This window comes from Neolamprologus brichardi, chromosome 9, assembly GCF_056152115.1.
Source record: "Neolamprologus brichardi isolate AB-2024 chromosome 9, ASM5615211v1, whole genome shotgun sequence".
NCBI classification, from domain to species: domain Eukaryota; kingdom Metazoa; phylum Chordata; class Actinopteri; order Cichliformes; family Cichlidae; genus Neolamprologus; species Neolamprologus brichardi.
Genome location: NC_142112.1, coordinates 24,488,271 through 24,503,402, shown reverse-complemented (window position 1 = coordinate 24,503,402; position 15,132 = coordinate 24,488,271). Strand labels below are relative to the sequence as shown.

At 41.6% G+C, this 15,132-nt stretch overlaps 1 protein-coding gene across 4 annotated transcripts in view; it reads left to right on the top strand.

Moving 5' to 3' along the window:
- Window positions 1–14,993, top strand: part of agtr1b (angiotensin II receptor, type 1b) — a 62,457-nt gene extending 47,464 nt beyond the window's left edge. Inside the window, exons 1-3 of one of the 4 annotated variants that reach the window (XM_006795098.3) lie at window positions 6,951–7,141; window positions 8,169–8,244; window positions 12,925–14,993. In XM_006795098.3, coding sequence (XP_006795161.1) covers window positions 13,025–14,116 — 1,092 coding nt within the window. In that variant the 5' untranslated portion in view covers window positions 6,951–7,141; window positions 8,169–8,244; window positions 12,925–13,024 and the 3' untranslated portion in view covers window positions 14,117–14,993. Of the gene's footprint in view, window positions 1–6,950; window positions 7,142–7,170; window positions 8,245–8,649; window positions 8,860–12,924 lie in introns of those variants that run through there. The other 3 variants (XM_006795097.3, XM_006795099.3, XM_006795100.3) reach the window with 3 other exon arrangements.
- Window positions 14,994–15,132: the final 139 nt, after the last annotated feature.

Below are 15,132 nucleotides of genomic sequence, written 5' to 3'. Positions count from 1 at the left end.
GCTGGGGGGGGGAAGCTGCCATTAGTGTTATTAGTTCCACCTGTGATTCTCATACTGCGAGTGGTCTAAATGTTCAGGGAAACGCTGAGAAACATGTCTCTGGGCATTTTTTGATTATGGGTCTTAAGGGAATGGTGGGGAAGTGAGTTTCACAACAATATCTAAAGCAATGGTACAGTATGGAACTATTTAAAACAAAGGGGAAAAATGTGGTCGGGCTTATTAAGACAACATGTCCATCAAATCCCAAACATAAAGAGAACTGCTTCACTCTGCACATATTGTTTTAATAGAGAATATTTTTTTATGTGTTATTTAAAAAAAAACATATTTTGGGGTAAAGTTTGGATACAAACTTATGAGGAACATGTGTGAAAAGAAACATGTAGTTCTTGTTCTGCGTATATTTCTTTTGATCACATTCATCTGGCTCCGTGTCGGTAGTTAAACATGCAATAGTTTCTCTCAGAGATTGGCTTTGATAGAAACACGCAGCACGAACCTGTCAAAAGCTGATACAGCACACTTTGTTTTGGAATTTTTAAATATTTATACACATCTAGAAGCTACAAATAGGTGACAAATTAAAAGGAAATCTTGAACTCTTGACTCAGGTTATAGCGGTGGTGGTTTAGTTCCATTAGTGAGGGACCAGTGCAAATTAATCCAAACTTAAGATGCTTCCTGGACTTCCATAATGGCAACCCATCTACACTACAAGCCTTTGGAATTGACCACATTCATATTTTAACACAAACAGGTGACAGAGGAACCTTTTACAAAGGAAAGTTTTCTGGATAATCTACAGGCCACTAAATACTCTGTCCTAACTGGCAACTTTTCTTTTTTATAGACCTTCATGTTGTCTGTAGTTGATGCTGCTGTGTGTGTCTTGCCTGATTTGGACTAAATTTGGTGAATTCTTTTGGGCTTGGTGTTTATATCCTTTTTTTTAGGTTTTATTGGTGGAATATTCGAACCCTCACCCTTGTGGGAAGCTTTCTATTGGTGAAACACAGCAAGAACAGATCTGGTTTGCTCATGGCACCTCAAGTAGAAGTGATTTTGAATCCAGGAACTGCTGCAACTCAGCAGTTGAAGTCAATAAAAACTTTGTTCAATTCAATTCAATTCAATTTTATTTATATAGCGCCAAATCACAACAAATGTCGCCTCAAGGCGCTTCATAGATACAGAGAAAAGCCCAACAATCATATGACCCCCTATGAGCAAGCACTTTGGCGACAGTGGGAAGGAAAAACTCCCTTTTAACAGGAAGAAACCTCCGGCAGAACCAGGCTCAGGGAGGGGCGGCCATCTGCTGCGACCGGTTGGGGAGAGAGAAGGAAGACAGGATAAAAGACATGCTGTGGAAGAGAGACAGAGATTAATAACAGACATGATTCAACACAGAGAGGTCTATTAACACATAGTGAGTGAGAAAGGTGACTGGAAAGGAAAAACTCAATGCATCATGGGAATCCCCCGGCAGCCTACATCTATTGCAGCATAACTAAGGGAGGATTCAGGGTCACCTGGTCCAGCCCTAACTATATGCTTTAGCAAAAAGGAAAGTTTTAAGCCTAATCTTAAAAGTAGAGATAGTGTCTGTCTCCCGAATCCAAACTGGAAGCTGGTTCCACAGAAGAGGGGCCTGAAAACTGAAGGCTCTCCCTCCCATTCAACTTTTAAATACTCTAGGAACAACAAGTAGGCCTGCGGAGTAGGAGCGAAGTGCTCTAATAGGGTAATATGGTACTACAAGGTCATTAAGATAAGATGGGGCCTGATTATTTAAGACCTTGTATGTGAGGAGCAGGATTTTGAATTCAATTCTGGATTTAACAGGAAGCCAATGAAGGGAAGCCAAAACAGGAGAAATATGCTCTCTCTTTCTAGTCCCTGTCAGTACTCTTGCTGCAGCATTTTGGATTAACTGAAGGCTTTTCAGTGAGTTTTTTGGACATCCTGATAATAATGAATTGCAGTAGTCCAGCCTGGAAGTAATAAATGCATGAACTAGTTTTTCAGCATCACTCTGAGACAGGATATTTCTAATTTTAGAGATGTTGCGCAAATGGAAGAACGCAGTCTTACATATTTGTTTAATATGTGCGTTGAAGGACATATCCTGATCAAAAATGACTCCAAGGTTCCTCACAGTGTTACTGGAGGCCAAGGTAATGCCATCCAGAGTAAGAATCTGGTTAGATACCATATTTCTAAGCTTTTCAGCGCCGAGTACAATGACCTCAGTTTTATCTGAGTTAAGAAGCAGAAAGTTAGTGGCCATCCAAGTCTTTATGTCTTTAAGACATTCCTGCAGTTTAACTAATTGGTGTGTGTTATCTGGCTTTATGGACAGATAGAGCTGGGTGTCATCTGCATAGCAGTGAAAATGTATGCTATGTCTTCTAATGATGCTGCCTAGGGGAAGCATGTATAATGTAAACAGAATTGGTCCTAGCACTGAACCCTGTGGAACTCCATAATTAACCTCAGTGTGTGAAGAGGACTCTCCATTTACATGCACAAATTGGAGTCTATTAGATAGATATGATACAAACCACTGCAGTGCAATACCTGTAATACCTACAGCATGTTCTAATCGCTCTAACAGGATATTATGGTCAACAGTATCGAATGCTGCACTAAGGTCAAGAAGGACAAGCACAGAGATGAGTCCACTGTCAGAGGCCATAAGAAGATCATTTGTAACCTTCACTAAAGCTGTTTCTGTGCTGTGATGAACTCTGAAACCTGACTGAAACTCTTCAAATAAACCATTCCTCTGCAGATGATCTGTTAGCTGTTTGACAACTACTCTTTCAAGGATTTTTGATATGAAAGGAAGGTTGGAGATTGGCCTATAATTAGCTAAGACTGCTGGGTCTAGAGATGGCTTTTTGAGTAAAGGTTTAACTGCAGCCACCTTGAAGGCCTGTGGTACATAGCCGATTATTAGAGATAGGTTGATCATATATAAGATCGAAGAATTAATCAATGGCAGGACTTCTTTGAGCAGTTTTGTAGGAATGGGGTCTAAAAGACACGTTGATGGTTTGGAGGAAGTAATTATTGAAGTTAACTCAGAAAGATCGATTGGAGAAAAAGAGTCTAACTTAACATCAATGGAACTAAGAGTAGCTGTAGATAATATTACATCTGTAGGATGATTATTGGTAATTTTTTCTCTAATGATAAAAATTTTATTTGTGAAGAAGTTCATGAAGTCATCACTAGTTAACGTTAAAGGGATGGTTGGCTCAAAAGAGCTCTGACTTTTTGTCAGCCTGGCTACAGTGCTGAAGAGAAACCTGGGGTTGTTCTTATTTTCTTCAATCAGTGATGAGTAGTAAGCTGTTCTGGCTTTGCGGAGGGCTTTCTTATAAAGCAACAAACTATTTCTCCAGGCTAAATGATGATCCTCTAAATTTGTGACATGCCATTTCCTCTCCAGATTACGAGTCATCTGCTTTAGGGTACGTGTTTGAGAATTATACCACAGAGTCAGGTACTTCTGATTAGAGACCTTAGTTTTCACCGGAGCTACAGTGTCCAGAGTCGTACGTAGTGAGGAGGTGAAATTATTAACAAGATAATCGACCTCTGTTGTGGTAGCGTTCAGATAGCTGCTCTGCTCTGTGTTGGTACAGGGCATTGACGATGATAACAGTGGCTGGATTATATTCTTAAACTTAGTTACAGCGCTTTCAGAAAGACATCTACTTTGATAAAGTCCACTCTCCACTGCTGCGTAATCAATTATTGTAAATGTAAATGTTATCAAGAAATGATCAGACAGGAGAGGGTTTTCAGGAAACACTGTTAAATGTTCAGTTTCTATGCCATATGTTAAAACAAGATCTAGAGTGTGATTAAAGTGGTGGGTGGGTTCTTTTACATTTTGAGAGAAACCAATTGAGTCTAACAACAGATTAAATGCCATGTTGAGGCTGTCATTTTTAGCATCAACATGGATGTTAAAATCACCCACAATAATTATTTTATCTGAGCTCAGAACTAAATTAGATATAAAGTCTGAGAAATCAGACAGAAACTCTGTGTAAGTCCCAGGTGGACGATAGATGATAACAAGTAAGACTGGTTTCTGAGTTTCAAAGCTGGGGTGGACAATGTTAAGCATCAGGCTTTCAAATGAATTAAAAGTCTGTCTTGGTCTTTCATTAATTAATAGACTGGTGTGAAAAATTGCTGCCAAACCGCCCCCTCGACCTGTGCTTCGAGATTTCTGGTAGTTAGAATGACTCGGGGGTGTTGATTCATTTAAACTAACATAATCATCCTGCTGCAACCAGGTTTCTGTAAGGCAGAGTAAATCAATTTGTTGATCAATTATTAAGTCATGTACTAACAGAGACTTGGAGGAGAGAGACCTAATATTTAATAATCCACATTTCACCGTTTTACTCTTTGGTTCAGATGTGGATACTGTATTGTTCTTTCTTTGTAAATGTTTAAGTTGTTTGTTGCTGGTTTTTAGTTTGTTTTTTGTCTTTTTGGAAGCAGACACAGTCTCTATGGAGATGGGTTTTTGGGGGGGTAGCAGGAGGAGAGAAGCTGCAGAGAGGCGTGTAAGACTGCAACTCTGCTTCCTGGTCCCAACTCTGGATAGTCATGTTTTGAGGGGTTTAATAAATTTGTCGATATTTCTAGAAATGAGAGCTGCTCCATCCAAAGTGGGATGGATGCCATCTCTCCTAACAAGACCAGGTTTCCTCCAGAAGGTTTGCCAATTATCTATGAAGCCCACATCATTTCTGGGACACCACTCAGACAGCCAGCAATTTAAGGAGAACATGCGGAACATGTCACTCCTGGTCTGATTGGGGAGGGGACCAGAGAAAACTACAGAGTCCGACATTGTTTTGGCAAAGTTACACACCGATTCAATATTGATTTTAGTGACCTCCGATTGGCGTAACTGGGTGTCATTACTGCCGACGTGAATTATGATTTTACTGAATTTACGTTTACCCTTAGCCAGCAGTTTTAAATTTCCTTCAATGTCGCCTGCTCTGGCCCCTGGAAGACAATTGACTATGGTTGCCGGTGTCTCTAGCTTCACATGTCTGAGAACAGAATCACCAATTACCAGAGTTTGACCCCCAGCGGGTGTGTCACCGAGTGGGGAAAAACGGTTAGACACATGAACGGGTTGGTGGTGTACCTGGGGCTTCTGTTTAGGACTATGCTTCCTCCTCACCGTTACCCAGCCGCCTTCTTTCCGCAGCTGCTTGGGATTTGCCGGGGAACAGCTAGCGGGGCCTACGCTATCTTCGGCTGCACCAGCTAAAGGGGCCTGGCTAGCTAAGGGTGAGAGAAGGGTGCAAAGCCGAGTCTCCAGATCAGTAATCCTGGCCTCCAGAGCTGCAAATATGCTACATTTGTTACAGATATCATTACTGCTAAAGGAGGCCGAGGAGTAACTAAACATCTGACACAATGAGCAAGAAAGTGCAGAAGGGACAGGTGAAGTAGCCATGAAGCTAACGGGTCGGCTACGAGCTAAGCTAGCGAAACAGTACAGAGACAGTGAGTGAATACTTTGGCTATAAATTAGGTAGTGAGTACACAGAAAGTGTGCTTCAGATGAAGCACGTGAAGATTATACTGTGGAAAAAAAAGAATGTATTTAAAAGTTGTTAATTAAACTGCTAAGCAAATAAGCTACTCAGAAACACCACTGTGTTTGAGCAGGAACAGGAAGCGATACTATACCACAGAGCGAGCGAACACCAAGTGACAGCGCCACCGACAGGACAGGAGCCGTTTGTTCTGAGTAATAATTTTTATCCTGTGCTCACACATTTTCTATCCTTGTGGGAGAAGCCTTTTCCAGATTCCCCGGAGTAACTTGGAATTACTGGATGGTTTGGTATGTTGAGTCTGAACATGATATTAATCATGTGGCTTTCAGGTTTTCAGCCCATGTTAACACTTACTTGGCCCAATGTGTTGGACGTGGATCTCCATTAACATCTTTAAAACACCAAATGAGGGAACAGATTTTAAAATAATGTTTTTCCATCCCTCCAGTACATTTCCAGAGAACATTTAGAATCAATCCCAAGATGCATTTAAGCTGTTCTGCCGGTATGTGGTGGTTCATTTTCTTGCTAAGACACTTTATGCTGTTAATTTTTTTTCTCTCCAGTTTGTCACCCGTGTTCGTTTTACAGCTCAACTTCAGAACTCACACAGTATTGTCTTTCTTCAGCAGGTGGCTGTGTGCTGGTTTGGCATTTTACCGCCTGTGTTGCTGTGGTGTAAAAAGTCTCTTTCCCCGCAGTGGTCTGCTACCAGTAATTACCTCAGACATCAATTTATTCTACTACAGCTTAAGTGCTAACACGGCTAATCTTGTTAGAGTGATGTGATTAGCAGGAACATCGCCCAAGATCACACCTCCAGGGTATGAGCAGTTGAGATGAAGCCTTGTCCTCTTTCTGGCCTCATCCAGCCACAACTGATGAATTATTCTGTAAAAAAGAAAAAAAAAAAAAGAAAAGACTGGATTTACTTGGATTTTATGATAGTTGCATGGGTTCATAAAAGTTGCACAACTATAACTTGGATTAAACCTTGATGCATTTATTGAGTGCATTAAAGAAGACACTGTCAGAATATGTAATTTTACCTTTTTAATGCACCAACTCCAATTAAATAAACTCTATTCTTTCTAGAAAAAAGAAAAAAGCTTTAGGGACATTAACTATGTCATTTCCCTTCTAATCTTTTGCATATCTCTGTTTTAAGATCACCAACATCTGGTTCTGCTTGTACCCAAGGAGTGTAAATCATTGTTGTAGCACGGGGTGTTGCAACAACATCCTGTCCCCACTGAGAATTATTTGCTTTGTGGAAAATACATGTAGTGATTCTGCACTCTCTGCTCACTTCCTGAGAGGTCTCAAGGGTCAGATAGACAAGATAATTCTTGTGGCAGCGAGGACCGTAAGGATGAAGAGATACCATACAGATGCTCAGTGCTGTGACAGGATACGCAATAAGATAACATTCGCCTAATGGATGATTCTTATCATTTGCAGTAATTGAAGACATAATGGAGCTTGATCATAATCCCCTGGAGGTGTAAATGGCTCTGTTGCTGAGCAAAGTGAGTTACTCTCCTCCACAACCTGCCCTTCCTGAAAAATGACAGGTATAAAAAGCGAAGAGCTATTTGCTGCACGTCACGTATTTTCAAAACGTTTTCCAGACCTTTGTACCTGCTGCCTTTTGACCCACGGTGACCTTTGAAGAACCGCCTGCCATAAAAACCTCAGCAAATGTGATAATTCTCAAATGACCAGGTCACACCTGAGTGAGCAAAAGTCACCAAACAGCACCTCCACTTAGCCCAAAGTGTTTGTTTTTCCTTTTTTTCCTTGTTTGTCTTTAGCCCAGGCGACGGCTTTCTTCAACAGCCACCACTGAAACTGAGGGGATTTGCAGGATGGCTGCCACGCCACCTCATCCATCAATTATCCATGTCAGCGACATTTGCAATAGGTTGCAGCAGAGAGGCGAGGATGTGACCTGCTTCTCAACACCTGTCAGACCTTGAGAAAGAATAGGGGGAGACAAATAACTTTAACACCAAGCTGTGTCTGACGGTTCTGTGCAATCCCTAAAAATAGAAATTCCTTCTTAATGCAGCTGGATTACACAAGCGCGCAGACGAGTTCTTTCCTTTTCGTGCCTGAGTTGGGTTTTTCCTTCTTTTCTTTTTGATCACACATGAACTGTTTTAGTGGTTTAATAAGTCACTTTCATCAAACTTACAGCTTCAATAGAGACAGTTTGGCCAAGGGGGAGTTGTAAGCTCTGAGGTATGCATGCACATAGATTTACACAATGCCGAGAAAAGGTCCATATGTTTTTTAAAAAAGCGTGGCAAATGAGTGACAGATGAATCGCATACTGAAATGCAGGAAACGCTTTGAGGAACCCCAGCAGGAAGTGGGGAAAAAATAGCAGTGTCCCAACTCCCAGGCTCCACCCAACTAATCTCCCCGCCATACACACTTTTTTGAGCCCGTGTTGCATAGTGATTCAAGGGGAATCTTGTGGCAGCTATTAATAAAGTGTGTTGACAGGCTCAGTCATAATCAGACCCTGACCGTTCCTTTCATGCTGTGCAGAGGACGAGGGACGGAGGGACTGTCGTTGGATGAGAGCTGACATAAGTGGAAGGAGAGAGGTGGCCAAAATATTGAAGTAAGACTTGAACAAAGTGCTGTCTGTGATTATGAGCATGATTTTGCATAGGCAATTAAAATGCAGAGCCAAATTGAACACCCTTAAAGGATTATGCAACAGGGCTAGATTTGGAACGTTAATCATCTCTAGCTGTCAGAAGTAGTCAATTTCATAAGACGGAAAAAAGTTGATGATTAAAAGCAGACGTTAAGGGAGAGGAGGGGAGATAGTGCTTGAGGTGCAAGGGGGAAAGTAGAGAGGAGGAGGAGAGAGAGGAAGAGAGGTGCTATTGTGTAAGAGCTCATGTGTGGTTGTTTGTGTATCTGCAGAGTCTGTTGGCCAGAGTGAAAGATGGGTCAGGACAATATGTAGCTGACTGGCTCCAGTGTAACTCATTCATCACTGTAGAGTGTGTGTGTTTGTGTGTTTGTGTGTGTGTCAGAGAGAGAGAGAGAGAGCGAGAGAGTAGTGGTGGGGTGAGGAGGGGGTTGTGTGTCAGACGGTGTTCCTGCTCGTCCTGCTCCAGCGGTTAAGTTAAATCAGAGGCAGTCAGTGACACGCTGCGGTGGTCTCTCTATCTCTCAGCCCGTCCTGCTCTGAAAGCATCAACAGCCTCCTGGTTCAGCTCCGCAGGTAAGCACTGACATTGCCTCGCTTTCAGGAAGGATTCTCACCAACTTTCATCTTTGCTTTCATTAATGAACGTTAGCATTTTAGGGATAAGTTAGAGAAACTGTTTTCTGCTGATTCTTGGTGCAGTTCAAAAAACTTTTTTTCATTTACTAAAATGACTAATATTACTTTCAGAACCTGCAAATGAATACAAAACAACACAACAACATACTGGCTTTATTCATGAAGTAAATCAGGGCAGTTTTATTCCTTCTCTTTGTTTACTTTGTCTATGAAATTCTTCTGTGTTTAAAACCCTTAAACCAACTACAGTAAATCTGCGGTAGGAATGAGAAGAATTCAGAACCTAGTCGTGTCATCTATACAAACCCAGGTCTTATATCTCCATAGAAAATTGGATCCACTTCCCGATAAACAGTATCTCCGTGCTCTTTGAAAATCCTCGCTTATGAAGAATTTAATAGCAAAAAAAAAACACGTGAAAAGGTGAAGAAAAATCAAGCCAGGGGTAAAAAGAACTGATGGAATTTAATTTATAGTTGTGTGAGTGAAGGCGACAAAAAATCATATTATTGAAGTAATAATGAGGAATGAAGAAGTTAAGGGACAAAATAAAGTGCTGCAGACTTCTCAGAGTAAAAGTTGCTGTCAAAGTTTTTAGGAGTTTCATTCCCCCCTCTCGTGTTTCCATATTCAAGACACTTGTTGTTCTCAGGTTATACGATGTTTTCTTTTTTTAACAGAATTACCAAAACAATTGGAAATAAATAAAAGATAGCAGGATTTATAGTCTCCTAGGTTATTGTAATTCAAAGTCGTAGTACAAGAAATGATTGGAAGCCTCTCAGGCACAGGTTTGTGTTGTTTGATTGTGTATGTCACATGAAAGCGCAGTTCTATAAACAGAAAAATACAGACATAACTTCTGGAGCCAATATTTCCATTAGCTGCCCAGCTGCAAGCCAAAGTCAAGTCTTTAATTAGTTCATGGACACTGTCACAATGTCATACACACATGTATTATTAATTTAAACCCTTTGATGTTTTTCTATTTCTGGGTTCATGTTAAAATGAGAGCTTTACTGTATCACTTTTTTAATGCAGTGGCAGATTCTTCAGCAGTTTAGGGAGGTTGCCTCACTTCAAGAAGCTCATGATTTAAAGCAACACCCTGCAAGCTGAGACGGAAGAGGAAGTGAGTTGTAGGAGGCTACGGCTGAGATGCACTATGCAATTAGACACCATTGTTGTTCACCTTCAGGGAAAGGAGGAAATTTAAGGTTCAGGTCTTGTTGTTGGTTAATTAACTCATGCTGAATTTGTATTTCTTTAACACCTTTAGAGATGCAGGATGCACAAAAGTCGGAGGCACCCATTGTTGCAGAGCATCCTGTTGACCAAACAGGGCTGAAAGAGGAAGGTGGGGTGAGGTGGCCTGTTTCCAGTAAGATGAACCTCACTTTGTAATGGGCTGATATAAATCATTAACTCCATCAGCCACTGATTTTAGTGGTTTTCTCTTTGAACAGCCAGATGGTGGTGCTCATGTCCGAGCAGCTGGGTTCTCAAGCTAAGGGTAGCCTCAGATAGCTCATTTGATGGGAACTTTCTCGCTGTCCCAACTTAGACAATCCTATTATTCTAAACTAAAAGTGATTTAATTTGTCCTGTTTTTAGTTTTCGTAAATAAATCCCATGTTCCCAGAACGATTCCACTTTTAAATGTCCCAAAATAGGACTCAAATGTTGCTACTATAATGTCACTCAGGATTCAGCCACAGAGATCTGGGGGGCAGAAATGTCCCCAAACTTCCTCCTAACCCTGATTTTATCATTCAGTGTAAGCAGCTTTGTTTGCAAACAACTCTGGGCCTTTGCAGCCTTTTTGTCTTGTCTCAGAGGATGCAGCTTGCGCACGGACTTTGTGAAGGGGCTGTTTGCCTTCCTGTCTGTGGTCACCCAGGGTTTATAGCTGCCATTCAGTAATGTGCCATCTCACTCAAGCTATAGCTCACCGGACAAAGCCACCTTAAATAGCCTTCTTCTGAGTCCCCTTCTTTCTGTGCCACCTTATCTTTATTATAGATATTCAGCACATCGAGCCTTGTTTGTATTAACTCAACACATGTTCCCTTACTGTCTTCATCTCCCTCATGGAAAAACACTGGCGTTAACACTGCACTAATAATAGTAAAAGAGTGTCCATTTTCTCTCCTATTTCCATTTCTGGCAATCAAAAATCTTCTGAGCATCAAGAGATTTCCTTTAATCGTTTGAAAATCCCCAAACTGTGAAACCGATATTCATTTTAATGCTCTCGTTCGCATGGTTTGATATTACAGTCACCCACCGTTATAAACATTAAGAAGCAAAACACCCGCACTTTGAATCCGAGCTTCGACATCTGTGTCGGTGCTTTATCCTACCTGTTACACTGGGGCCTGTGCAGGAAACTCGCAGAGATATTCCATTATTCTGCTGCCCTTGGCATCCACACATCTTCCACACTCGATAAGTCCCACATCTGCAGCAGATAGGGTTGTTGCGTTAGTGCACGCAGGGTTTTTTTTTTTATTTAGTTTTTTTCAAAGAATTCACCTACTGAAATCTGCTGAAAAATTAGGATCTTTTTATTATTCTAAGATAAAACAGTTGTGCTGCTGGAGCTCAGACTCAGAGCTCAGCAGATGTGGAGGTAAAGTGTCTGCAATAGGTTGATTCAAGTAGCTTAAACTCCAATGAGATTGTGACGGGAGCACATAGCTACTTAAAAAAAAAAAAAATCTAAATGTATAGAAACACACTGGCTGAAATTATCAGTAGTGTTTCTGTCAAAATGCGCTGTGTCCCTGCTGAGTCAGCAGTGAGACGTAAAGAGTAAAATCCTAATGCTAGCATGCCATCTTGTGGCAAAATCCTGCTCTGTTTACTCAGACTGGTAATCCAGGGAATTCCATTTCTGTCGTGACAGCTGTATAATAATAAAGGGTTAACTTCTCATTCGCAAAAGAAATCATAAATCAGTTAAACAGTTGTTCATTATCTTCAAATTGTATTTGCCTACTTATGAGCTCTAAAGGCAGAGTTATGTTTTCTTTGGCATCAGATTGGATTTACTGTAACCACAAATATTTCTTGTTTTTTGTGCAAGTTTGGGTAATCTCTTCAGCTATATTGTCATATAAATGAGGCTTATGCTAATATTATTACATCAGCTCCACTAATGACACCCACAAAGCTATTCTATTAAACATAAAGATGCTCAGCAAAGGAGAGAATTTGTTTTTTATATTCCCATTTCACTCTAAGCTTGTGCAAATCAAGCATAAAAAAAGAGAGAAAAAGAAAAAGGGAAAAGAAAAAAAATAGCCCCGAGGCCAATTTTCCGCAGCACGCAGGTTTGATTTTCTCACAGAGCAAAGTTTCCACAGAGCTGAATCCCTGCTGTCCTGTTTGTTTAGGTGTGTGCTGATTAGAAGTTCTCATGCTGTGTACAATGTATCTCGGCGCGCCGAGGGTTTAAAACGTGACATGTCTTTTACGGTGACTGGAGCCTCGAACCTCTCCTCTCCTCCCCTGCTCCCTCAGCGCTTTAGTGTTTAATGGCGTTGTTATCCAAGCTCGCGCTTTGCCATGCGGCCTTCATTAACTCAGGTCATAACACGAGGCATAAATGTTCTCCTTCCGGGTGCTGACAGTCCAACCCAGATGGACCGAGCATTTGATAAACACTGTACAGTTTTACTGTTGCCCTTCATTAGCCGAGGGACGATTATAAGGAGAAGGCAGAATGCAGGCTGTCTGAATAATGACGTTTTTAAAGGGCATTTTTGGAATATTGAATAACATGCAACATCTGTTTTTCATGGCTTCTTACTTTACAGAAATAACATAAAGCGTCAGGATGGCTTTAATGTGCAGGTCTTAAATGAGCTGGTGTAGAGTGAGCATTTTCATGGGTGCTCGTGTGGATTAGCGTTTATGGGCCGTGCCGGCAGTAATGATGGCTCCTCTCCTGGGCTGCCTGTGACATTTTCTTTTTTTGTGTGTGTGTTTCTTTTATAGGACTCGCTGAGGCCCTCTCCCAAGGCCTGTATCAGTCACCACAGACCAACCCTGCCTACAGGGACCCTCCATATAAAAGTCCTCGGATTTGGTGCTCAAAATGCAAAATCTAACGACAGAAACAACAGACGGTTTAGAACTGGCATGTGGTATGTCTGGAAACCATGAAATAATTTTCACCCTGGTACCCATCGTCTATGGCTGTATTTTTGTCATCGGCATTGTCGGAAACAGCATGGTGGTGGCTGTCATCTACTGCTATATGAAGCTTAAGACGGTGGCCAACATTTTCGTCCTGAATCTTGCCGTGTCTGACCTCACGTTTCTCATCACTCTACCAATGTGGGCTACCTACACCGCCAAAGAGTATAGTTGGCCCTTTGGAGGATTCCTGTGCAAGGCCAGTGCAGGGCTGGTGATTTTTAACATCTACACCAGCATCTTCTTCCTCACAGCGCTCAGCCTAGACCGTTACCTGGCTATTGTGCATCCAATGCGATCGAGGCGCTTCCGCACAATGGTGTATGCGCGTCTCACCTGTGTGGTGATCTGGCTTTTTGCCTTCGTGCTCAGTGTGCCCACAGCGGTGATCAGGGATCTCCACGACATCTCGCACTCTAACACTACAGTGTGCGGCATTCTGCACCCAACTGAAGAAAATGAAATGTGGTTGAAAGAGCTCCGCCTCGCCATCAGCCTCATGAAGATCCTGCTGGGCTTCCTGGTGCCCTTTGTCATCATCCTCACTTGTTATTGCCTTATTGGGCAGGCGCTGCTGGGGGCCACGCACATACAGAAGAGCTCTCGTTCGCGGGACGACGAGGTACTGCGCATGCTCGCAGCGGCTGTCTTGGCTTTTTTCTTGTGCTGGGCGCCACACCAGGTATTCCACTTCATGGAGGTGCTCACCCAACTGAAACTTGTGAACAAATGCTCCATCGTGGAACTCATTGACACCGCCATACCCTTCACCATATGCATTGCCTACTTCAATAGCTGCGTGAACCCTATCGTGTACAGCTTCGTGGGGCACAACTTTCGCAAAAACTTACTCCATCTGCTGCGTTGCTCCCGAGGTGCAGTTCCCGGGCCTCACCCAAGCATTAGCTCCAAGATGAGTGCGCTCTCTTTTCGCGCCTCAGAGGCACTGAGCCTTACAGTCAAAAAGAATGCCTCCTCTGACGTGAAGTAAAAGGGGGAAAAAGGGAGAGAGAGAGAGAGAAACAGGGTACATTTGACCTCTCCTCGCTCTTTCAGTTTGAGGTCAAAGACCTGGGGATGGAGACATTCCATGCTTTTTTTTTCTCCATGCCCAACTGTATTACCCAGCACTGAAACATCCACAATGATTGTAATGTTGTGCACATGTTTCTCTGTAGTTGCAGAATATTTATTCATATACCATTCCATGTCACATAGCATGCTGGCAAATTTTCCCATCTAACCCTATGAAATGAATGAGAGTGTCACAAAAAAGCCATATTAATATAGTATGGCTCTGCAAGAAAATATTATACAGAATTACTGAACACTTATCCCATTATTTATAAAAAGATATGCATGTTCTGCAAAATTATGTCAGCATTGTGCCTTAATGATACAGTGCAGTACTATAGTGTCTAGTGATAACTATCCTTTGCTCTCAGCAGGTCGTTCACTAGTTGGAACAATGCTAAAAAAAAAGTGCTAAGCCACTCATTAATGCTCTGCCAGTGGCAACATACATGAAATAATTGGAATTGTATTGCAAAATGTCATGTAAATGTATATTTGCAGCATATCTGACTTCAGTAACTATTTTCTGTATGTTATATAGTATAGTCAGACTATGTCCTCTTTGTGAAAATGTATATTTGTTTGCATATCAACACTGAAATGCTACCAAGTCTGGGAGTGACATGCTATCAAAAATGGAGTGCCATGTAAATAATCCAGGCTGGGAGATCATTGTCAGTGTCTTTGGTGGTTGTCTTTGTGGTATTTAAACTTGACAGGTGTGTGTGTTTTTTATACTGTGTAGGTGTACATTTTGTGAATAGGAAAATATCATTAAAAAGAAATAAAATACAGTCCAAGGTGGATCTTATTTTTTAATAGCTGAGTGTAAAAAGAGACAAATCATCCTGATTAGTCATGAAAGCAACTTACACATTACAAAAAACACTTCTGATAACTGTGACTTATCCAAATCAAATGACCTTGGTTTAA